Genomic DNA, 26,254 nt, shown 5'->3' on the forward strand with positions numbered 1-26,254 from the left:
GAGGAGGAGAAAGAGGAGGAAGAAGAGGAGGAGAAAGAGGAAGAGGAGGAGGAGGAGGAGGAAGAGAAGGAGGAGGAGGAGGAAGAAGAAGAAGAGGAGGAGGAGGAGGAAAAGAAAGAGGAAGAGGAGGAAGAGGAAGAGGGGGAAGAAGACCAAGAAGAGAAGAAGGACCAAGAAGAGGACCGGGAGGAGGAAAACGAGAAGGACGACTAAGAGAAGGAAGAGGATTAGAGTGAGGAGCAAGGATCTATTTGTGCTCAGCTTCACTTGGTTCTTCCATTTCTTTAGGGTACATTATGTAGTAGGAGTATATAACAGAGGTACCTGCTCACTTTAGGTATCCAGGAAGTAAGGTGGGGTGTGGAGAGGCCATGGTCTCAGTGTCTCCTTCAAGAACATGCCTCCAATGATGTGCACTTCCTTCACAAGGCCACACAGTCTAAAGGTTCCACCACCTCCCATAACTACCATCAGCTGGGAACATCAAGCCTTTAACACTTGAGCCTTTGAATATATTTGAACTCCAAGCCATAGCATCAAGGCAATCCTTCCCGTACCCCCAGTTCCTTTCTAACTATTTACAAGACTCTTAACTATGCAAGGAGTAGCTCAAACTTGACATGACTACAACCCTTACGCCAAACCTCCTTAAAGCGCTTTCTCATCTTTGTTATTCAAGTAAATGCTTCTACAATATCACAGATGTTCAAGATGGGATTTTAGACATTCTGTTTTATGGTCTCTCATACCGCCTCCCATCTCAATTGCCAAGCTATCAGCAATTCCTGTCCATCACAGTGTGATCATCTATCTCGGGCCACTGCTTTCACCTGAGCACAGGTACCATGTCCTCTCATCTGGACATGGACACACACTCCAGCCTGCCTCCAAGTCAGGGTCACAGCTAACATAAGAAAGGAGCACAGGTGTGAAGAGAAAAATGAGCTTGCTGTTCCAGCCACATCAGCTGCTGTTCTCTCTGCTGCCACGAGCTGCATGTTTGCAGCCCACAGGCTGATGCTTCTCATCTAAGGCTTCCAACTGTTATCACAGGCCAAATGACTGAAGACAGATTGTGAACACTTCCTCCCTTTGTAACTTCCAGTAGCAATTTTGGTGTGCATCCAGGAATGGGACTCACTACCCTGAGCTGGACATGGAAACTCGATGTATTATACTTATGAGGGGTGTATTTTTTTTTTTTTGGTCATTTTCCTTTTGCTAAAAGAGGGACTTCTTCCCTTTGGTTGGAGTCTTCTGGTCATCTCACTCTTGAAAGTTTACCTGTTACCCAATTCCCATGTGAAGACATCCCTCTTACTTTCTCATATATATTACTTGTCTTAGAGGGCAGCAATCCCTCTAAGAGAAGTACACAGTCCACCAGAGCTATGAGGGGCACTTGTCTTAGATGCCAGATGGCATACACTTATATTTTCCTACCCAAGATGTATGAGAAACACACCTGAGCAAGCTTACACCAGCATACAGTATTCTCCTGGATTCTAACTCCATCATTCTGACAGGTGTGCATGGTAGCTGGCTATGGTGTTGTTTTCTGTCTCCTCATGGCTAATGACACTGAAGGTCTTGTCAAGTGCTTTGCTCGATCACTTTGCTCACATTTTGTGAGGTATCTGCTTACTAATTTTCTAGATGCACTGTTTTTATTAAATACTTAGTTCCCTTAGCACTAAGTTCTTCATCAGACATGTGTCTGGACACTCTTCCCCCTCTGTCTCTCCTTGCTCTTCTTGAAATCCCACACTCATTTTCCCTCTCAGGTGAACCTTTTTTTTTACAGGTTATGTTTGAGGCACCAAGTCTAAGAGCTCTTGATCATTTTATATGTTTTTCCCAAGAGCTGAGCCACATCCTGCCTTGGTTTAAGACTATGCCTTGTGGCAGGCACCCCTTTAGGTCCTAACAGTGAGAAGATTTTTATGGAGACCTTTTTCCTAGCAGGTAGCCCCTGCTAGTATCTTCTATACAGCAATAACCCCTCTCTCTGTGGGTCTGAGACCTGTGTGGTTCTTATTTTCACATCTCCCAAGAGAGAGGGTCCAAAGTATGACACAGGAAATGCATGTTATTAAAATTATTTTTCTCTTATCTTTTTTCTACATATTATAAAAGCAAAATATGTTTTCCCTTGAAAAGACAGGATGAAATGCTGCAAAGATAGCTAAATTACTAAAATGTTTTTCACACAAACATGAGGACCTGAGTTTGGATCCCAAGCACCCAAGAAACATGCCATGTGGAATGACTTGTACCTGCTACCCCAGCATTAGGGGAGCTGAAACAGAAGATCCCTGGGACTCACTGACAGCCAGTCTAGCTGGCTGAGTTCCAGATTTTGCATGAGACACTGCATCAACTATGAAGAACAATGATAGAGAAGACAGTCAACATCCATCTGTGGCCTCTACATGTGTGCCTCCCACACACACATACACTCACAATGAGCATCCCTAATCAGAAAATTGTAAACCTGAAATGCTTTTAGCAACAATGTAACATTTCAAGCAAAACAAAAATCTACATATCAGACTTTATTTTATGAAAAAGTTACTTAAAATACTGTATAGGGCCAGGAAGATCAATCAGTGGGTAAAACACTTACCACTCAAGTGTGATGACCAAGTCTAAATTCTCAGAACCCACATGATAAACCAAATTCACACAACAAATCCCCTTTCCTAAGTGTGTTCACTCTTCCCTTCTGCAGTTCCTTCAAAGCAATCTACTAACAAAATTGTTACTCCTTTTTTTCAGCAAAGGAAAAGACACAGATTCTGTAGAAACTACATAGGAAAGGTAGAAAAAAATAATCCTGCTACGATATAAGGCCTGAAAACTACTGAACAATGAAACCCATTAATTTAGTGCCTACTGATCTAAATTTGTTCTTTTATGAATAAGAAACAAACACCAAATACTAATACTAGCTGAGATGTAGAGAGCCACCGACCTAGACAGCAGTTGATTCATTTCTGCATGACTGGTAATAGCAGCTAAAGGTTCCCATGTTTAAAAAGATTTCCAGAAACCAAGTCCCTTGACGTACTCCAAACCTCAGCTTGGTCACCCTGCATGCCATTCCACAGTAGGGTATGCACCTACATCTTAATTACTTAAAGAAGCATTTGCAAGCATACCTACATGGCAAAAGAAGGCACGTGGAAAAAAACTGAAAACCTCAGAGAGGCGTTTGATAGGCTCGGTCAGCAGCACTCTCAACTGATCCAAGCAAACGGCCTACGATGTCGATCACAGAGAAAGAGGAAACTTCTTCTCTACTACATGACTGACTCCAGGAATGCTGCTTATTTCCCAGACAGCTGGAAAGATAATAGGACAGCAAGCAGAGAGGCCTGTCCCCAGTAAAAGCAGGCTTTCCCAGCTTTGGGGCAGGACAGTGGCCCAGCCCTAACACTTTCAGCACCAAGGATCTTGCTTTAAATGTTAAGTGAGACATTAAGATAGAGAGAAAAAAAGGCACTTGCACGAGATCTTACATCATATTTCCTAATGATATAATTTTATCTCATGGGGCAGTGATGTCTCTTTCAAGTCATAAGCAATTATATTCTAAAAGTAATATTTGTAAAACAGGATAAATTCAAAGTATGTATGTTTGATTTTTTAAAGGACAAAAGCAATAATTATTATTGCCAGATGTTTGCAAAAACTACAATAGAATTTAAATAGCAGTTAGAGCTAGGCACAGTGTTTGTGTAACTGAGGTAAAAAGGTTCCAAGTTCAAGGAAAGCCTAGACTGCCCAGAGAGAGAGTGAGGGAGAGGGAAAGTGCATGGTTCCACTGGCTGGCATGTGTGGAAGTATACTTTCCAATGCATAATACTAGGTGCTAAGTGACTTAGAAAAGAGTTTTTAGTTCACAACTGGGGGCTAAAAATACAAAAAGCATTGCTCAGGCTCTGGTGGGGATTCCTTTAGCCACATTGCCTCACAGCAGATGGCTTCATGTCAGAAGTATGAACGACAGGGACAGGCAGTCAGATTGATAGGCTGAAGACTAATGTAGGTTATTTGAGGTACCAGAAGTTTCCTACAGCCTCCACCTCTTAAAGGTCGACCTCCTCCCAACTCAGCCACACTAAGGACCAAGCTGCCAACAAATGAGCTCCCAGGGTGCTTACAAAAACCACATCACACCCTACAGCAGCATGGCAGAACATATAACAGATGGCAAGCTACAGTGCTTGACAAAAGCTGTGTTATAAAATGCAGAAGGGCCAGAGCCATAGTACCAACTGCTTCTGAAAACAGCAAAGGGTAGCAACTATGATGCCTGCAGCCCTCCACTGCAAAGGGCAGTGACTAAAAAGCCCACAGCCCTTCACTGCAAAGGGTAGTGAGTATGAAGCCTACAGTTCTCCATTAAACTTACAGGACACTGACAGCTCTGTTGGACAGAGTTCCTTTATAAAAAGATACATGTTTTGAAGGGTACAGATAGCAACTAACAGCACTTTAATACTGTGGGCTATCTCCCTCTACCTTTTATAGACTCACTTTTATAAAACCTTCATGGTGATGACAGAAATTGATCTGAGAGCTGCAGTAGCAAGTAGAGAATAGATAAGAGCAATTTTTGTATTTTTTTAGTTTTAGAGTCCCAAAGACCTCTGTGTCTGCCATGTGCATTATCTAGTGATAACTATAAAGAAGCCCTCAGGCACAGTACAAAGCACAGTGAGTACTCCCACCTAGAGCAGGTATGGAGTGTAAACATCACTGGAGACAGGGTGGGGTGGTACCACTGCTGATTACAAACTAGATTTAGCACAAGCTAATGGGTTCTTTATATACCCTGGCCAGGAACATTAAGTAATTTCAAGAAGAGGGGTCTACACTCATATAAAATATCCAGCACTTCAATTTCAAGAAAATTCTACCTCTACCCTAGTGAAGAGGCCTCTCTATGGCCAGGATCCCTGGATCTCTTCAGGAAGACACAGTCAAGCTACTAGATCCTGGAAGCTGGGGAAACGTTTTCAGTGTCTGTTGAGTGCTGACTTTCCCAGGGCCTCAGACAGAACACTCCCTGACCACACTCAGTAAGCCTAACCTGAGTCTCTAAAGGTCTTCCAGACAGTTTCATGGGAGGGTTGACCCCAGTATCTCAAAGCAAATTTGAGATCTACGGGCAATCACAGGAAGGGAGCCCTAAACACTTCCTCATCAGAACACGCTGACTGGTAACCTGAAGATAGTGTTGAATACTTGCATTAGACACAATTAACAAACTGCACATGCTTGCTCATTCCATTGAACAGCAACCCTTCATTTCAGAAAGGAAAGAAAAAATCCAAATGCTGGTTACATTTGGCATGTTTAATTTGTCCCAGCTGCACCCACACCCTGGGCCAGAGGGTGCCCTATCAAACGGCTCAGCTCCCCCCAAAAATAACAGGTCTCACAAAAAATGGAAGAACCCAAAATAGCTCTAAAGCATCTTCAGTGAAGTTGCTTGAAGCTGAGCTCAATCAGTGTCATCAAACAAAGACTCCAGGAGGTTTATCACGAACGGAAATCACCAAAGCATTTGAGGTTTGATTTTTGATCAATAAAACTCTCCCAAATCCATCTAATAGGACTAGGTTTCATGTGGGAACTGATTCATTCCAAAACATATGACCATTCTCTCTCTTTATGCTGGCCTAATGATGTTTTTATAAATTATAATTATAGACAATAAATCCATCTATATCAGCTAATAGAAAAAGTAGCTTGCACTGATTTTATTAGAGATTATATTTTATGATACACAGGCTTGCAAGCCACTCTGTTTTATACCTTTTCTTTACTTTATTCAGTCACGTGTAACAATGGCAGGCCAGCCTGCCTCAAAAACCAACAACAAAAACAAAGTAGATCACTCAAGAACAAAGGAGGCAGTAATGGCAACAGTTTACAACAAGGAAGAAACAGGATGCCACAGGAAAACACTAGAGAAAACAAGAGACCGGTTTAATGTTTTTCTGCTGTTGCTGTTTTGGGGTTTTTGTTTATTTGTTTTGTGATTTTGTTTTAAGAAATAAGTAAAAAATATTGAATTCAATTTGCTGAGACTGAGGAGTTACCAACTACCAATGACAACAAGGTCAACTCAGCTTTGTACTGCAGGAGACATTAGAAGTGCTAAGTTTTATTTTAAAGCTGGACAGTGAAAGCAAAAGCAAAAACATTCCAGAAGATTCTGCCTGGTAAAAGCAAATCATCTAAACAACAAACATCTAAAGATAAGGCTCTAGAAAAGGAAGGAAAAGGGAGGTTTTCAAGGTTAAGCAACGAAAATGACAGGCTGGAAAGCCAGTGCAGAGTGGCCACTTGTGCTCTTTCCTCACAGAGCCTCCAGGAGCTGGGCTGAGCCATCCACAGGGTGAAGTCATGACCACCCACAGCATGCCGATGAAAGAGGGCTGCACTCCGGTGTCTGCAGGATGGTCTGGGCCATACTCTAGTCATTACAGGTTCAGTCTGGTATAATCTGTTGCATGTGTTGTGGCAAGTCCCCTACACTGTCTAACAGCAACAAAAAAGGAACAGGAATAGCAAGTTATTTTTAATGTGTACAAATATCTAGCAGACTGGATACTTTTAATATTATATTTTGGTGTTGCTACTGGACTGAATTGCTGATATCTTAACAACGAAGATTGGACTCACCCCAAAGAACTACTTCAAAACAGGTCTACTTCCCCCGCATCCTAATAACTTTTCTCTTCTACTACCTCTGGTGGGTGGTGGGCTAAAGGAGAGGTTGAACCCTTATTAAAGTAAGTTGAGAAAAATGTATGCCTACAGAGGTCAGTTTTCAGAAGCTGTCTTCTTCCACTATGTATGATATTCCATTTTATTTGGCACAAAAAACTTCAAGTCACAGATGCAATTTCTATCCATGACGCTTTACAACAGAGTGGGTTCTGAACATCCAGGTAGGCTCAAAAGGCAAAAGGCACTGAAAGGTGCAAGAGGAAAGTAGGGCATAAAACCCTAGTGGCAGCCTGAGCATTTGATGGCTTTGAAGACAAAGGACAGGGCAGGAACCTAAGGTATCCAGAAGGACTCTAGCATCTGGGAAGGGAAGGCAGATTCTGGACAGCACACAGCTCTGTTGACTAGAGCTTTTTACCTCAGTGAAACTCACTTTAGACTCTTTCAGAACTGCAAGTTTAAGGGGGAAAGAGGCTGTTGTGTCATTTGGGCCACTGAATCTGTGGTTATTTGCTGCAAGAGGGAGCCCTTCTGGCTGCTATGTCTCTTCTTTCCTAATGCCCTGGGCAGAGTGACCCGCCTTTTACCTCACATCACTACATTTCAATTCTTCAAATAAGAAGGGATGAAATGACACCAAGCCTCCCACCGAAACTCAGCTGGCAACTCCACCAGCACAGCCCAGAACTGCATGATGACACATGAAACTCCCAATCTCAGGTCACTCATGCAAAAGCCCACGCACGGTTCTGCTAGCACCCTCATCTCACATCCTACAAACAAGCACAAGACCCTGAGATGCACCCAATCATGTCAGAAATCATGGAGCCTGTATGTTCAGAACATCAGTCACGATTTTTAAAAATCTAAACACAGGCCGGGTGGTGGTGGCGCACGCCTTTAATCCCAGCACTTGAGAGGCAGAGGCAGGCGGATTTCTGAGTTCGAGGCCAGCCTGGTCTACCAAGTGAGTTCCAGGACAGCCAGAGCTACACAGAGAAACCCTGTCTTGAAAAACCAAAAAAAAAAAAAATCTAAACACAGACCTAAATACTTCACCTAAATACTTCATAAAAATTAAATCTAAATGAGTAACAGATAGAATTAAAAACAAAAAATTAAAACACCTAGATGAGAACCTCTGGTTTGGTCATAACTTTTAGATACTATCATGAAAAAATTGACATAATAAATTTCATTAAAGTTAAATTTCTCTGCTATGTGAAGGACATTATTAAAAAAGTGAGAATAGGCCCAAACTAGAAAATTATTTGCAGAAGAGATAATATATACACAGTTAACCCGAGTGTACACTGGACTTTTAAAATTCAACAACAACAACAAAGCCACTCAGGAGGCTGGGAAGAGAGCTTAAAGTATAAAGTACCTGTCAGAGTCCAGATCTCCGGAACTCATGCATGCACCTGGTGCAGGTGGTAAACCACCTGTGATCCCAACAACAGGAGACACCATCACAGTGGAAGCTGGCTAGCTAGACTAGCATATCAATAAACTCTGGGCTCAATGGAAAGAACCTGACTCAGTGAAGAGGTTAGAGAGTGATTCAATGAAGAATTCAAACACTGACCCTGGGCTTCTACATACATGGGCACATGCACCTACATACACATGCCTGCAAGCACACATACCAGAAAGAAAGCCAACAGCTCAGTAAAGAATGAACTTCACAGAGGAAGCTAAACACATGATGTTAGAAGGCGAACGATGTCCCTATCATACATAATCAGGAAAATACAGATCAAATGAAGGGCTATGGTTGGGTGTAGCTAGAAAGGCCTTACTCAGAACCCTGAAGACACATAGCGACAGGCACAAGCACTCATTTGCTATGGGTGAGGATGCAAAGATGGAAGGGGACCTTTGGGAAACAGTGGGAAGTTCCTTACACAGCTAAATATATCTTTACTGCAAAACCTAGCTGTCACATTCCCTGATACTGTCCCAAAGGATGTGTGAACATGTGTCTGCATAAATACCTACATATAGACATTTACAGCCATTTTATTTGTAACTGCCAAATTTGGAAGCAACCATGATAATCTTTAATAGGAGAGCATATGAACTACATACCCAGGCAACAAGATAACATGCAGCACTAGCCAGGAAATCATAGAGCCACAAAGGGGAAATAAGCACATCTAAGAAGGTGCCACACTAAGTGATTCTTACTCAGGGCTGAGGAGTAGAGAGGGATGAGTGGACAGCTCCGGGTATCTGCCAGGCAGGCTTGTCAGCCATTTTCCAAACCTACAGAAGAGTCAGTGTGAACTCCGTTGTAAACAATGGCCTTTGGGTGATGACATGATGATGCTGGTTCATCAACTGTAACTGACATGCTAATCTGCAGAGCATGCCTAATCACTGCAGAGGCCCTGTACGTGTTGGTGTACAGGCGGGACACAGGAACACAGAAAATCTTTGTATGTTCTACTCAATTTTTCTGCAAACCTAAAACTGGTCTAAAAATTAAAGCCTGATTTTATAAGTCTGAGTATAAATTACAACACAACAAAATTATGCCACCCTGCCTGTTGGGAATGCCCTATTTCTGTAAATAGAATCTCAATTTAACACCTAGGAGTCATCCTTTTTCTTTGTCCTACCCCAACCTGCCCCTCCGCCAGTCACTGTTTCACTGAAGGATGTTTTTAACATACATTTTAAGCATTTTGAGTTAAGAGAAAGCCACTCAAGAAGCAGGGGTATTGCTTCTCAAAAAGAGTTGCCCTTCACTATTTTTACAACTATCAAACACATGATTGTGGTGAGTTCTGAAGTTCTGATCTTCAAATGGTAACCTACATAGAATTCTTAAAAGATAAAACAATTAGATTATACACTACTATGATAAAAACCAATCTGTGGTAATACTATTTTTAAGACAGACAGACAACATAGGCAAATATAAGCATGCACATCAAATATACATATAAAACATAATAAAATCTGCTACTCTGTACACTAGCATATGTCAATCAACTTTTAAAACAAGGCAACAATAAAGAAAAAACATAACTTCAACAGAGAGTGCAGTAGCCAGGAAGTTACAGGACATGTCACTAATGACATCTTCCTAGCATTGAGAGCAGGTTCACATTGTTATTTTACAAACTGAAAAACATATACTTGAACCCCAAAAAGCAAGGAATGTTCCCACTAAAATAGCTAAGTTTCTTCTGAACCCTAACCTTATCATGGCCACAACAATGGCGTAGTGAGTACTTACTCTCACCATGTGCAGAGTCGCTTATAAGCATACAGATACCCATGGTATATAGAGTTCTAACCAGTTATCTTTCTAATAGCCCTATAAGGACATGAGATTAGTTCTACTGAAGATAGAAGATCACATGTTTGAAAAGCATGGAACTTGAACAAGGTAACATAGCAGACCAGAATTTGAACCAAAGCACTTTCAATGGCAGAGTGCTGTTGCAAGATATTTGATCTCACTGTGAACCCCAAGATTGTATTATGTGCTGAAAAAAAAAAAAAAACCTGTCTCTACCTGTGGTGTGGTTCGACCCTTAGCACACACCTTTAATCCCTCTGGCTGGAATAGATGCATGCCCTTAGTACACACTTTCAACCCCAAATACTGAAGGCAAAGTTAGTTTGTAGAAAGAAGCACCCATGTTAAAAGTGATGTCTAATTGAGTGGCAGACAAAGTGACAAATCAGAGAAAGTTCTGACAGAATAGGATATGTCCAGCTTTCAGGAGAACAGAGAGAAGAGAGGCTACTTAAGGGCAGAAGGCAGTTTTACTCAGAGAGTTTTACAGAGACAGGTTGAAGAGAGAACAAGCTAGAAACAGGTGAACTCAGAACAAGCCAGAGAATGAGAGGTGCTAGATTAGAACAGATTGCCAGAGTTAGTTTGAGGCCAAGCAGAGAAATTCATTTAAGAGGCTTAGAGAGAAGCCAGATTGAATCAGTCAACTGGAGAAGAGTTTAAGCCAGAACAGCTGAGTTGAAATATCCGGCCAGAGTTCAAAAAGAGCTAGAAAGGGTGAGCTTACTCAGCAGTAAGTCTGGGAAGCTGAAAACATTCTAGGCCTAGATAAGATTGTATGGAGGCTAGAAGTTTCTGGGGCTAGGCCTAAGTTAGCAGATGGAGGTAGCAAGCCTCTGAGATGACAATTTACATCGGGTGAATAAAAGTTACTTTTACAGAGTGCCTCTGCAAGGCATCCCCAAACCCTCTCTTAGAAGGTGGATTCTTCAAATCCAATATTCCTTTCAGCTAAAAATCTTCACAAATGCCAACTGTGGCATCATACTTCAGATAGTTCGTACATGAAGTTCGTACAGCTTCTTTGATCTGCTCACTGGGAGGACAGGTTACGATGGGGCTTCATGAGCTGAAAATGTTTTTACTGAGGTCAAGCAGCTCATTAATATTTCTACATTAACCTCTAAAACCAACTTGGAAATATCTTCAAATCTTGCTAATTTGTCAAAAGGTTTTGTTTTAAAAGTTTTTAAAAAGTGTTCCTTTTTTCAGAACTTTGAAACCTAGCAAATTTGGGGATTTTGGGGGTTGGGGGGAGGACTGGACAGCAGGTGGCACCAGATTGTGATCTCTCAAATCTTATGGTTTAACCGATTTCTGTTTGGAAGCACCCTATGAACCAGGGAGCAGGAAGAGACATACAAATAGAGCACAAGAATCTTTCCAAGACACAAAAACTAATAATGCAGTTTGCTAAGCTGAAGAGCTGGAACTTGAGAACACAAGCAGCTAGACAGAAGAAAGTTCTAGAGTCAATGTGGAGACAGATGTTCCTTCAACTAATAATAACCTGTTCCCGGGCATCGGGAAACCCTTCTAGGGCTAGGAAATGATCATATAAACGGTTCAGCACTCACAGGAGAACTTCACCTTCAGGAGTAACAGTCACAACAGCCTGCCACTGGTAAACAGCAGTGCATATGTCTAACCATAAAGTAGCAAGGTGGTCTGACACACGGCCAGAACTGTAAACCTCTGTGACTGGTTTAGCTTAGGTACTCCTATGACATCACTAAGAAAAAAAAAAGCCAGACCACTAACGAGGTTTTATTCTGAACATAGATCTTGCAAAGCAGGAGTATCTGAAAAGCACTCCTGTGCCTTGCTAAGCTCATGTTCTCCTATTTTCAAATGGATTAAATCCTCCAAAACACACTCACAAAAGACAGATTATGAAGAGATAGTCAATGTCAAATAAACAGGAAAATTGGTACCAAAATTGAAGCAGAAAGCCCAACGAGCTCTAGAATGATTAACATAAAGACTGACAATTCTAGGTGCTGTGCAACAAACAGAGCTACCAGAGTCCCCATGCATTACCACTAAAACTGCAAACCAGTTAGCAGCTTCTTGTGATATTAAGCATATATGATGACACAACACAGCAATTATAGCCCTGATAGATTATCAAAGATGAAATAAAATATATGATTGCAGAAATTTCAAAGGAAGAATGTTCATAGAAACTTACGTATAAAAGGCAAAAATCAGAGTCAAGAAATCCAAGTAATGATCAACAAATAAATGGATAAGCAAATTGGCTTATCAGTTCAATTGAGTATCTCTGAACAATAAGAAATAATCCTGTAAACTTATGCTGAATGAAAGAAGCCATAAACAAAATTGTGTATACTGTGTAATTCTGTTGTGAAATTATAGAAAAGTTAATCTGTGGCGAGAGAAAGCAGAGAGCAGTCACCCAAGGCTGGAACTGACTGAATGCAGGGGCAATTGGGAACCCTGGGGAGGACAGAAGTACTGTAGTATCTGTCTGCAGCCCCAGTTATATGGTGTATTGTTGGCCAGAAGTGCCAAACTGCACACTTTAAAGTGGTGCCTATATGCATATCTAAACATAATAAAAGCAATATACATCAAGCTAATATCCAACATCAAAATAAATGGAGACAAACTAAAGCAATTCCACTAGTATTAGGGAAAAGACAAGGCTGCTCACTCTCTTCCTATTCAACATAGTATTTGAAGTTCTAGCTAGAGCAATAAGACAACTAAAAGAAATCAAGGGGATACATATTGGAAAGGAAGAAATCAAAGTACTGCTATTTGCAGATGAAATGATGGTATATATATAAGCGACCCCAAAAATTCTACCAGAGAACTCCTACAACTGATAAACACCTTAAACAAAATGGTTTGATATAAAATTAACTCAAAAAAATTAGCAGCCCTTCTTTATACAAATAATAAACGGGTTGAGAAAGAAATTAGGGAATACTACTTTTTTTAATAGTCACAAATAATATAAAATATCTTGTTGTAACTCTAACCAAGCAAGTAAAAGACCTATATGACAAGAACTTCAAGTTGCTGAAGAAAAGAAATTGAGGTATCAGAAGATAGAAAGATCTCCCATGCTCATAGATCAGTAGGATTAACATAGTGAAAATGGAAATCTTACCAAAAGCAATTTACAGATTCAATGCAATTCTAACTCAATTCATCAGTTCCTTTCTTCAGTCCCTTACATGAATTTTTCTTCAAATTCTGTATTCATGTCTTCCCTTGCCTGATCCTTTTAATTCCTTGTGTACCTTCTCTTCTTACAATTTAACAGAAAGTACAATACTGTATTTATCATCACCATTAACAATTTTGTCTAAAATAAAGGACACATAAAGAGCGGAGGTGATGTATCACCCACCATCAATGGACCAAACCCTATGTACTAATCTACCATCAGTGGACCAAACCCTATGTACCAATCTACCTGGGCAATTTCACAGCCATGAACGGCTCACAGTTAGTGAGCCTGATGGTACTGCATCAGCAAGTCCTCAGGCTGTGGCACCTAGTAGGGGCAACAGAAAACATCAAAAGTAGCCAGCCAGATCATGTCTCCAACTTGTGCCGGTCATTTCAGAAGAAACAAACGTGGGAGAAAACCAGGAGCCAATCAGCTCTCTAGGTGGCTGCCAGGATGAATGATTTTGAAAGCATGAGTAGCAGTGGTCTAGGCATCAACTTTGAGACTCAAAATTAGGGCTAGGCTTCTATTTTTGGCAACCTGTTAAACCAGAGGTATTCAGCCTTCCTAATACTGCAACCCTTTAATACAGTGGATATTAGTTTTGGGTTTGTTTATTGTTTCTTGCTTTTGTTTTTGTTTGTTTTTTAAAGATTTACTTATTTTATGTGTAAGAGTATTTTGCCTACATGCACATATATGTGCACCTCATACATGCCTGATGTCATGGATCCCTGGAACTAAAGTTACAAACAGTTGTGAGCTGCCAACGAGAGGGCTAGAAATTGAACCTGGGTCCTCTACAGGAGGAGACATTGCTCTTAACTACTGAGCCATCTCTCCAGCCTCTCCATTCTAAACTCATGCTTACCACAAAAGAGACTCTGAGAAACAGTGATTCTTGGAGAAAAATTATGTAAGGACTTAAACTAGGCTTACAGGGTAAAACAGTGCTTCCAGCAATAGCTGGCAGAAAACCCAGTACATTCTTTTAGTCATTACCAAGTATTTTTCGAAACCACCCAGCATGCAGCAGTGTCAGCACTGGGAGGTTCATCATAAGGAACAGTACGGCAGGAATTTATAACCAAGCAAATCTGAAGTCTAAACAGCTTCAACATTCAGCAAAAACAACAAAGGCAACCTGCTAAACCAGAGGTTTTCAACCTTCCTAACACTGCAACCCTTTAATACAGTTCTTCAAGTTATGCTAACCCCAACCATAAAATGATTTCATTGCTAACTTGTAACTATAATTTCGCTACTGTTAAGAATCATAATGTGAATATCCAATATTCATGATATTGGATATGTGACCCCTGTGTTCAACCCCCAAGGGGTCACAACCCACAGGTTGAGAACCACTGCCTTAAAACAAGACAAAATTGGGGAAAGAAATAAAGGGAAAAGAAGTGTGTGTGTGGATGGGGGTGTCTTAAAATCACCAACTGAAGTCAGAGCAGAGCCAGCAGATGGAACTTTACTCTCTTACCCGGATCCATGAGTTAAGTCCCGACTCGGTAGAAGTCCGTGGTTCTTTATTCATCAGACAACATAAGCACCATATTACAATTTTTTGGCTATCATCTGCAGAAAATAAAACTAAAATGAATAGACTTTATCAAATAGGAAAAAAAAAACCCTTAAGAACATGCTTAAGAAAACCTCAAGCAACAAGCTCGGCAGAGGCTTTTCTACTTGTGGGTTCAGCTCACTGTCCAGTTCTTGTGTGGTCAACTCTTTTTCTGCAACAGAGGCAGTTTTTAAAGCCAAACAAGAAGGATGGAAAGAGCTAAAAGTGTTGAGCTATTCAATATGTTTCTAATTTCACATTTTAAACATCAGTAATTTCAATCTCTTTGAGGCAAAATAACTACTATCTGTCTCTGTTTCTGGTAGCCAAATCTGTTCCAGGTAGAGACTCAGAGCAAAATCAGAAAAAAAAAAAATGAACCTTAGAAACTGAAGCTGTTAGTATACAGGCTAGCCACAGCAATGCAGACCCTGTGGTGGAAGAGAGGGGAGGTAGACATACTCAGCCCCTGCAGTATTCTCAAAGACATCCAGAGCTCACCTTGCAGCCTCCTGTAAGCTAATAGTACATCCAATGACTTTGTTATGAAAGGCACCGGACAGGACCAACTATGGAGATCTCTATACTCACTGAGAGCACCCATCCCGTCATAATTTTTAGGGCTTTAAAAGAAAACATTAAGCTTATGCTTGCTCAGTAATTAATAAATCTGAGTAAACTCACCAGGCCATTCTGAGGGACACTCATTTTCCCCTGTCAGCTTAAATAAATTACCAGGAGGTACTGTCTTGCCTAACACACATTAATTTCCAGACTCACAACTTTCAAAGGATTCTTCAGGCCGAACTGATACCTCGGAGTAAAAATGTGACTGTTGTATTTGACCAGGTATAAATACTAAACCACAAGTAACAGATATTCCAATATGCTTTACTATGGAGTAAAGAATTATGTACTAGGAAATAACTTTAAAAGGGGGAGGTAAATGGTAGTTTATGGAACTTAAACTCCAAAAAATCAACAGATGGGCAGCTTCTCCAGGGTGCTGAGCGATTCTACACACTTAGTTCAACAAGTGTATCATTTTTCTCTCATAAGGAAGAAACAAAGATCTAGGGACATTCTCCCAATTTTGCTCAAAAGTGATGCAGGCATGCACCACAGGCTCGTGAGCACCACAGCTCGCTGTGACGGTTCACAGACATAAATAACCCGTTGCTGGTCACCTAAGTGCCAGTGCCACTAGCACTCCACAGAGGGGCTGGCACTCAGGATCTGCCTCCCCAGGGACCCCAAGATTGAGACTGGGGATCCCACAGGGTGCAGGGCACTTAGGTGATATAGTAAATTGCCTAAGATCCGATAGGATCCACCATCTGATCTTGGCACACATTTGAGTTATAAAAAAGGAATGAAAGGAAAAAGAACTGTGCCAACAAGCATCCACTGCCTAATAGCTCACTTTTTGTATCCTGAACTGAAATTCCAGATAAAATTCTTTACACTTTAATCCCCAGTTTAAGAGCATAAAACAGCAATTTTCTGAGATGATAAAGACTGGTTATTGTTACAGGAATAGATGTTCACAGTGAGGACGGGAAGCTCTAGTTCTTAGCCTGAATCTGCTGGCAAAGAGAGCCAAAGCCCCAGGCTACAGGAAAGGCAGTGTAAAAGTTTACCAGAACAGTGTCACTAAGGAAGGTGCTCTCACCCTCCATCTCCAGGTCCTTCCTCTACCATCTCTCACCCTTGCTTCTCACCCTGACCAAATGACTCCATCAAGAAGACGTATACTCGCAGTACGGGCAACAGTACATGAGTTAACATGGAACGGCAAACAATTAACTGGGTTTCATTAGTATCAAGCTTAATTGTGGAGAATTTAAAATGAGGTAAAGTAATGAGAGTGCCTACAGACAAACACTGGTGTTTAAATCATGAGGTGTTTCCTCGCCACTGTAAGAAGCCTTGCTTTCCTACAGGCCCACATGTATAAGCCTCTGTACTTATATGTGTGTGCTTGCCTGTAACACACAGAAGCACAAGAAGATGTATACATTCGGTGACCTGCCCTGTGGAAACATGGAAAAGGTTACAATTTACATCCCTGAGCTTCATTAGAAGTACAGACAGCAAGACTGTCATTAGGTGTTTGTGTGTTGAGACTCTTACCATATGCTAAGATGAGAGGATTCCAACAAGTTTTTGCCAACAGTTGACCAATTGTGGGGAACCTTTCCAGGATTGCATCAGAATCCTGTGAAAACAACAACCACATGTTTTGATAATTAAAGAGTGCTATGAAATTCAACTGAGCAACACAATTCCTCAAGAGAGCCTGAGTGCTCCTATGCATTCTATTTTAAAAAGTGTAGGGGAAGAGATTAGAGGAGAGCTCTAGGTTAAGAAACTCAAAGGAACTTATACTTTATCCTTAAAAACTCAATATGACATAATTAGGTCATTTCAATTTTATCAAAAACTTGATTGTATTTTGCTCAAACTGAAACGTCAGAAAAGACTATTTCATTGCTGCTGTCGTTTTACAGGGTCTATCTACATAGCCCTGTCTTAGCACTCACATGCTAGTTTTAAACTCACTGAGATCTGCTTGCTTCTGCCTGCTAAGTGCTAGGATTACCCAGCCCTGGGAAGACTATTTCATTTAAACCCAATATAGACTGGAGAAGAATAAAAACAGTATGGATGATTAGTAACCATGTAATCCTGCCTCTTATGTAACACCACCTCTTTGCACTATAAATTTTATTGAGTATAAGGAACGCCCCTTATCACTCAGCTTTTCAAAGATTTAACAGGATAAGAACTCTGCAACTTGCAAAGGAAGGACAGTGGCTGAAGCACTAAGATGTGTGTCTTCGTGAGTTACAGCATGCTAACTGTAACATGCTAAATGACTTTACACTTCATTTACAACAGCCCAATCTCTGAGATGACAAAACTATCAACCAAACAGAAAATAGCTTAAAATAAAAGCACAGTTTTGGTACACATCTAGATCTTTCACATTTCTACCTTCTATATAGTTCAAAAGCAAGACAATAGTGAGCTTATGTGTGGGGAAGCCAAAACAGATATCCAGGCAGAGAAGTGAGCCTCAAAGAGATGACAATGAGAACTTGGTTCAGATTGACTTCCATCAACCTGGATCAGACCTGGACAGTCTGACACCAGGTCGTTCATTGTCAGCATATTTAAAATACAGAACAATTTGGGAAAAAGTTCCCAGGCAACATCATTCACACTCTAGGTTTCTAGGAAACAATTGTTCCTGGTACACAATAAAGCTTAGGCTGTGACTCCTTAGAAACTCCTTTACAAGTTATGTGACCATAAGAGGGGGCTCCACAACTAAAGGGCCTCAAATCTAGTGTCTCTGAGACAGTAAGAGGTCAGCAGGCTACAGAGTACATGTGATGCCCTTCTATTAACTGGTTCTATTAACTGGGAGCTAAGGAGGGAAAGCCTAGAGTAAACATTCTGGAGGCTTTGGGTGAGGTCTGCCATCACAGATAGCAAAAAGGTCACCAGGTCATTTACAATATCCACTCTCAGCTTTCTGGGTAGGAAAACAAGGTATTTTATCTCCACAATTGAAGAGAGGCCCCTGCATGTTTAACATTCCTGGTTTCCTTAGTGATCTGGATGCAAAAAGACCTTTGTGCCCCAGATGCTGCAGCAGGAAGTTCCTCATGTGGTCCCAGCACCAGGGGCTGGTCCTAGACTTTTTGAGACCATATTATGGTCAAGTTACATAAATCTTACTAAAAAAAAAAAAAATACAGAAATCAGTATCAAGTATTTATTCACATAGCTTTGCCTTTAAATTTCTAAGGACATATGAACTCATTATCTACAGAATAACCTACAGAAATTTGCTCTTCAAATTTTGAATTTGCTTATTTGATGAACAGACAAAAAGTATTACATGAGAGTACTTATGTGAAATAACAATTAGACTCTCATTTTCAAATTCAAAAAAGATACGAACCATTAATTAATATGTCTGTAACATAAAACCATGGCTCCCACCTTTAAATCCCGGAGCTCGGGAGGCACAAGTAGGTAGATCTCTGAGGCTTTCTGAGTGTGAGGCTAGCCTGATCTACAGAGTGAGTTCTAGGTCAGCCAAAGCTGTAAGCAATTTATGTCAATATGCAGATAAATGGGAGTGTAAACAATAAATGACATAAATGAAGACACTCAACATTTATTATTTGAAAAGATCTCTTAAAGTGTTTATTAGAAGAGATCTTAATAGAGAGATACAGACAGTAACAGGATTTTACTATCTCTTTAAGAGAGCCTACTTGAAGACAGAGCAGAGGAAAAGGCAAACAGTCTAGAACTCCTAGAAAGCTTGAAGGACAAACCCCATTTACTACCTACAGTAGACATCAAAGCCCTGTAACCTGAAAATGATTTGCTTAGGTTTAGCATACAATTTTGTGATAGAAGGCTTGCCTAACATGCTGAAGGTCCTGGGGCCCTGGGTTCAATTCCAAACACTGCAAGAATGAATAGATTTATTAATTTTCTTGGCCAGCAGCCTCAAATAGGTAAGAAGAAAAATAATGCCTTTTTTTTAACCAGAAGGTACAAAAACAGCCCATGTCTGCAGCACATATCAGTAAATTGAGTTCAGTGAACCACAAGTCCCTGACTCTAAGTAGTATTCTTGAATGTTGGAGTCCTGAATGTCACAGGATACTTACCATCTCCTTCAAGATTTCGTACATCTGCCTCAGGAACTTCTGGAACCGGGACAGGTGGAGACAAATGTCCTGCTGGGTTTCCTTAGAAGAGGCCTGTTCCCATGCAGAAAGCTTCTGCAGCCAAAACTGATAGTCAGAAGCAAGGTCTGCAGACTCCCGAGCCATCTCTGAGAACAGCACCGTCCCTTCACAGTGGCCTGCCAAGCAGCACAGGAAATGGTGAGCACACATCAGGTCTTCAGAGAGGGAACAGATGGAGACTCAAGACAGGCTCTTCTATCAGCACGTTCATGACCCACCGAAAGCAAAGGCAGATTATGAGGGATGAAAACAGCCTGCCGGAGATCCTGGAGTCCTCTCTGAGTCATTTTAAATATGTCATCCAGCTGTAGCTCCAATTTTAACATCTGAAGTTTTATCATGAGTAATGTCATTACTAAAAGTCATTACACTTCCACAGGAACTCACTAACTGTGGACAAAAAGCACAGCTGATAATACTTTATATCTCCTTACGATTGAGCTATTTTTAAATGTCCTGAATGTGAAGCTCCTTTTTGTACTCTAAGGATGAGAAATCAAAAATGCCCATGGGTACTAACCTACAGTCTGTTCCTGAGAAATGCTTCTGATATACTGATGTTTGTATGTATGTCTGGCTTCTCATTTAGGCATAAAAGAACTCCGTGCATTACTATCTAAGCAATTTTCTGCCCAGTTCCTCTTCATCTCTCAGGGAAAAAAGTAATGTCTTCTTCACACATCACGCTAAGCAATCTGCTTAATTAGTTACTGCTCTGGGAGCCTGGAGTTGCTTTGTGGGTAGTGTGAGCTGTGAAGTCTGAGGAGAAGCCTCCTGGGACACAGCTGTAACTCCACACAGTCCTTACTGCTCACTGGACAAAACCCACCCAGTGGGTGTGCACCAGGCTCAGTGAAAGATCCTGTCTCAAAAAGTTAACAGAAAAAAGACACTGACTGTCAATGTCTGGTCTCCACATGCACACAAAGAGGTGTATGCACCCACACATTTGGGCACATCTACACATACATCACATACACACAAATAAACAAAGGGTTAAAAGTAAAAATTTAAAGCACTGATTTACATATAAAAATCCATCTACAAGAAGCCATATTTTCATAGAACATGACATATCACATTTACTAGGTGGTAGACTCATTAAAGAACAGAAAATAAATCTGCTAAGCTTGACTTCTTGCCCCTGAAGTAAATGTAAGGTACAAAAGGAGTTTACCTCTTCAGGAGTAGAAGAGCTAGGCCCCTGGTGTCCAGGGGTGCCTTCAATCCAGTGCCTTGTGCTCCTGTAGAGAAGGGCAGTTCAGTTCCTCTTGGACCCCTGAGCTTCCCTGGAACAGGATAGCATGCAGAGATCTCACTTCAAGGGATTGCACTCAGCACAATGAGTAAAGTAAAACATCACTTCTACTAGGTTCCAACCCTCAAAGGAAGATGGCCTTCTCCTAAACAGGGCAGCCAAAGCAGATGAAGGTCAAAGCCTCAAAGGAAGGTGGCCTTCTCCTAAGCAGGACAGCCATAGAAACTGGAGGTGACAGCTAAGTATGGGGATTTGTAGTTCTAAGGACTCAACCAAAGTAAGAACCAACAGGAAGCTGACTAACACAAGACCTACATGCACACTGCCAAAATGACACTTAGAAACCATAGGTCTGCATTTTATGGACCTGGTGCAAACCCCTCCAGGCCTCAGTGGCCAAGACGTGCCACCCTCACCTCTCACCCACCACACCCCCACCCCCTCACCCTCCATCCCCACCAGCCAGAGTGCTCTAATGGCTGTAACAGCCACTTCCAGCCCCTTAAGACTCTGGTGGCCAAGCTTCGCCCTACAAAGGAAAAAAATAGCCCAAGATCAGGCCACAGAATCCCACCAATCCCAAGCCATCCTGGAAAGCTTCATTTCCCCCCACTCCCAAGAAACCCTATATAAAGCTTGACTCCTGGTCAAGTCTTTGCTGCTTCTCAACCCAAGCAGAAGAAGCCACTCTCTTTTCTGAGGTTTGTTGTGCAGTGTGACTTTGTGGTATTAATTGGCTCCTAACTGCCAGGATACCTTTCTCCTCAGAGTGGAACACTTACACCTGGTGCCTCCCCTTCTCTCACTGTCCTCATCAGAGCCATCTACAAAACCCTACCCATAAAATAAATGTAGAACTTCCTGAATTCCTTCCACCTTCCTCCAGGATTGTCACAAGTATCTATAGGTCTCATGTGCTCCTCTACAAATCGTTTCCTATAAACACAAACAACTGTTGTAAATGTAAATCACACCCAGTACACACTTAACACTTTTCTTTTTCACAGCTCAGCGGGGGGTTGGGGGTTGGGGGGTGGAGGGGAAGACAGCACAACACACAACATAACCCACCAACTCCTTGTTGGAGTCTCCAGGCACCACTCTCAGGCCTCCCTTTCTTCTGCTCCCCAGCATGGCGCACAGCCAGGCCAGGCTTCAGACATGCTCTGGAATACAACCAACCCCTCCGTGCTTCCAGATCCTTTCCCTGATGTCTTGATAGCTCTTCACTAGTGTTAAGTACTCTATACATTTCTTAGTTCACTCAGTTACAGCTTCCTTTGCTGATATACCACTTTTCTGTCTCCCTAGAATGTAACATGGCTGACAAACAATATCTAACAAACAAAACATAATTCTCTGGTAGTTTTCAAAGTACAGTTTTAAGCTACGTGTCATAGCAAAACTTCTCCAAATAATTGATTTTTAAAATGTAATACAAGACCTTCAAAACTGAAAGTCTGGGCCCTTCTGTATTAGTCAAGTTTCTCTAGAGGAACAGAACTTTTAAGTTTATGTATATAGGATTTTATACATACATACACATATATATTTGTGGGATAATATATGAACATATTAAATATATACACATATACACATATGTACAATACATACATATACATTATGTGCATATATATACATATATATATAAAGAGAATTTATTAGAGTGGCTTACAGGCGTGCTTCAGCTAGTCCAACAATGGCTGTCTACCAATGGAAGGTCCAAGAATCGGGTAGTTGTTCAGTCCACAAGGCTGGCTGTCTCAGCTGATCGTATATGTCAGAATCCTGGAGAAGTAGGATCTAATGCCAGTGAAGGAATGAACTTTCTAGGGAGAGTAAAAGCAAGCAGGCAAAGAGAGAAAGCTTCCTTCTTCCATGTCCTTAAGATAGGCTGCCAAGCGGAAGTGTCATCCAGGTTAAAGATGGATCTTCCCAGCTCAAAAGATCAAAAGTAGGTCTCTTTCCATTTTAAATAATTTAATTAAGAAAAATCCCCCACAGATAAATCCAGTCATATACATTCTCATTAACTGCAAATGTAGTTAACAGCCAAAAAGAGTCATCACACCTTAGAATAAGAAAAGAAAAATAAATAAACTTTGTATATTTCACACAGCACTGGGGCAGTTCAGTTTAGATATTTAAAAAAGTAAATCAAAGAAAATTTTACAGAAACAAGGGGCCAAAACCTACTATTTTATTTTCAAAAACTTAAAGCCAACCTTTGTTTAGACATGGAAAGTTGCATAGGTCAGAGAGACCCCTCCAGAGACATGCTACCCTCATAGTATCCAGAATACTGCTCAGCTAAAGGCAGTACTGTCTACTTCACAATCCTCCACCTCTCCTCCACCCTATGGCATCTTAGGGCCACCATTAATCAAGGGTGGGACTAAGACTCAGGCACATCAGACTCTGCTGGGAACCTCATTTTGAGTTAGATGGATATAAAGGCAGAACCTAGTTACCCACCTGAAACCTGTCTTTCTCCTCCCCCCACCACCACCCCTTCACTTTTTTTTTCTTTTCTCCTTTCTTCTTTTTTTAAGACAGAATACAACTCTGCAGCCCAGGATGGCTTCAGACTCACAGCAAACCTCCTGCCTCAGCCTCTGAAGTCCTAAGATTACAGGTCTGAGCTACTGTGGCCAGTAGAGGTTCTCCTTAGAGCTATCCTACTTTATGCCCAGAATGAGACAGAATCTTTTCTCCCATACCTAAAGTTTTACTGTACTCTCTTCATGGTTGCATATTTTGAGGAGAACTCTTACATAAGTACCTTCATATGTAAAATGTCTTTTCCTCTGGCTTCCTTTAGAAGCCTCTAGCTGTGATTTTTTTCTTTGTAGTTTGAAAGTGCAGTTAGATTTAGTTAGGTATTTATCTTGCCAAGTATTCTCTGAGCCTCTAGGATCTAACATTAATTTAGGAAATTCTGTCATCACTGTGTATTTCTCTCTTCCTGTATTCTAATCATGCAGCTCTTAGATGTGCTATTCTGATGTTTACTGTGTTGGTTCCCACACTTGTTCTCTTTACTTTTGCAGTTTAGGAGGTTCATGCCAAGAACCTCAGGCTCAACCCTAAGCTGCTTCAGGGTAAAGCAGTTAAATGTTCTTTTGAGGAGTCTCATGCTCTTTGTTCAGCTGTGCCCTGTCTACTGGTAAGACCTTGGATAAAACTCTTCCATATCAATTCTCCTATTAAGGGTTGTGTATGTGTGTGTATGTGTTTGTGTGTGTGTGTATATATACGAAGCTACACAGGGCCTATATGTGTGGAGGTCACTATATGTAAAGTTGTGTTGGCTTTCTTCTTCTACCACATGCTCCAGGAATTGATAAGAACAGGATCTGACAATATCTAGAAATCCTGGACTTAAACCTAGTGTTACTAATAGGTTATCACTGTGAATTGGCACCTTGGGAAGAAAGAAAAAGCTATTAGTTTAAAGTATTTTTTCAACTTTACATACTGACAGCAATGGGTCTGGAACTGGAGAGATGGCATCTACTGCTCTTCCACAGGATCAGAATTTGGTTCCCAGCACCCAAGTCAAAGTTCACAACCACCAGTAAACCTATCTTGAAGGAACATAATGCCCTCTTCTAGACTCCATGGATACCTGCACACACACATGCACAGATGTACACATATACACAGAATTAAAATATATCTTATTTAAAAGGTCTCTTGACTCACCAGGACAGGAACAATAAACCAAAGTAAAATAAAGAATATATTTAACACAAACTTAAAGTTAGAGCCCGTTTCAGTTATACTTCAGATAATGACAAGTTATACAAGTCAGACCAATGATCCTACTGAGTGTGATTACATAAAGCTACATTGAGTATAAAAACAAATACAGGAGTGTGGTATAAAAACTGGCACGAAGGGTTGTAAAGCCTAGGTGAGGCATTTGCAGCCCTGACAAGCCTCCTAGACTCAGGAGATTAAAGCAGGTAGAGTAAAAGCAGTGACCCAAAAGTTAAGCTCCTCCTACCTATGAATGACAGCCTGACTGGGAAGGCAAAGGCCACAGTAGTCCCAGATTTTGAGTATTGTGGGTACCTAGAAGTTGCACAAAGCCCCATGCAGGAAAATATTGTCACCCCACAGCATTCAGTTATTTCTATAAGTAATTTTCCAAATGCATAAAGAACATATAAATGAAACCAATAAGCACACTAGAAGAAAATAACATATGAATAAGAACCAACAACAAAGGACAAGAACCAAAGGACCCAAATGGAGTGTAGTGATGGGTGACAAGTATAGAACTACAGAGAGGCACTGGTAACACTGTAAACTGTGATCAAAGCGGGAGGGAGGGAGGAAGGGAGGGGAAGAAGGAAGGAGGAAGGAAGGAGGAAAGGGAGGAAAGAGGAGGGAGGGAAGGAAGGAGGGAAGGAAAAAGGGAGGAGCTAAATAAAAAAAAACAACATAAGCAAATTAAGAATTCCATGGGTGGTCAGACCAAGACAAAAACAGAATCAGGGAGTCTGGAAGGTACATCTCAAGTTATCCAGAACTCAACAGGGGAAAACCCCAACAGTAGGAGAGCACACAATAATAGACAGGGTGAGACGAAGAAACAAGACTAAAAAAAACTCATCCTCAACAAAGGATGTGAACCAACAAGGACTCTAGGGCAGCCACCATCCTTCTGAAACACAAAGGGCAGTTAAACCCTCTCTGACACTGAAACAAAAAATATTCCACCAGCCACTCTGGAGCTAAGGATGCCCCTCAGAAGATGGAGAAGAGTTCTAGGTGAAATTCAAGCAGCATAGAAAATAAAACTATTACTCACAAGAGAAAAGCATCCTGAGTATTTGGGTTTAAAGTCTCTGCAAATATTAAAACACTAGTTTACAGACCCAGAAGTTTGAGTCAAGAATTCCAAGGCTTCTACACTGTTCCAGAAGAACAGATGAAAAGGGTAGCCTTGGGTTTTGGTAATTCAAGAATGCAACATCCCATGTGCAGTCACCAAAGGTAGATGCTGATGTGGAAGTCAGGAAGTGCATGCTGATAAGAGCCTGATATGGATGTCTCCTCAGAGGTCTTCAAGAGTCTGACATATTCAGAGGCAGATGCTGACAACTAACCATTGAACTGATCATGGGGTTCTCAATGGAGGAGTTAGAGTGAGGACTGAAGGAGCTGAAAGGGTTTGTGGCACCATGAGGAGAGCAACAATACCAACCAACCACAGCTCCCAGGGACTAAACCACCAGCCTGGGAGCACTTAGGGAGGGATCCAGGGCTTCAGCTGAATAAGTAAGAGTGGAGGGCCCTGCTGGGCATAGGTGGAAGAAGAGATCCTTGACCTCATGAAGGCTGGACGCCCCAGGGGGTGGGAATTTTGAGG

The 26,254-nt window shown here is 41.2% G+C and overlaps 1 protein-coding gene across 2 annotated transcripts in view; it reads right to left on the reverse strand.

The window, feature by feature from the left end:
* The window catches only part of Fancc (FA complementation group C), an 82,167-nt gene extending 61,318 nt beyond the window's left edge, over positions 1 to 20,849 (reverse strand). The window contains exons 1-4 of one of the 2 annotated variants that reach the window (XM_028781256.1): positions 20,794 to 20,849; positions 19,536 to 19,732; positions 16,972 to 17,056; positions 14,758 to 14,852 (exon numbers count right to left, since the gene is read on the reverse strand). In XM_028781256.1, the coding sequence (XP_028637089.1) occupies positions 14,758 to 14,852; positions 16,972 to 17,056; positions 19,536 to 19,700 (345 nt within the window). In that variant the 5' untranslated portion in view covers positions 19,701 to 19,732; positions 20,794 to 20,849. Of the gene's footprint in view, positions 1 to 14,757; positions 14,853 to 16,971; positions 17,057 to 19,535; positions 19,767 to 20,793 lie in introns of those variants that run through there. The other variant, XM_028781255.1, reaches the window with a different exon arrangement.
* Between the last annotated feature and the right edge of the window lie 5,405 nt (positions 20,850 to 26,254).

The sequence above is a fragment of the Grammomys surdaster genome, unplaced genomic scaffold (genome assembly GCF_004785775.1).
Source record: "Grammomys surdaster isolate TR1022 unplaced genomic scaffold, NIH_TR_1.0 375, whole genome shotgun sequence".
NCBI lineage: Eukaryota > Metazoa > Chordata > Mammalia > Rodentia > Muridae > Grammomys > Grammomys surdaster.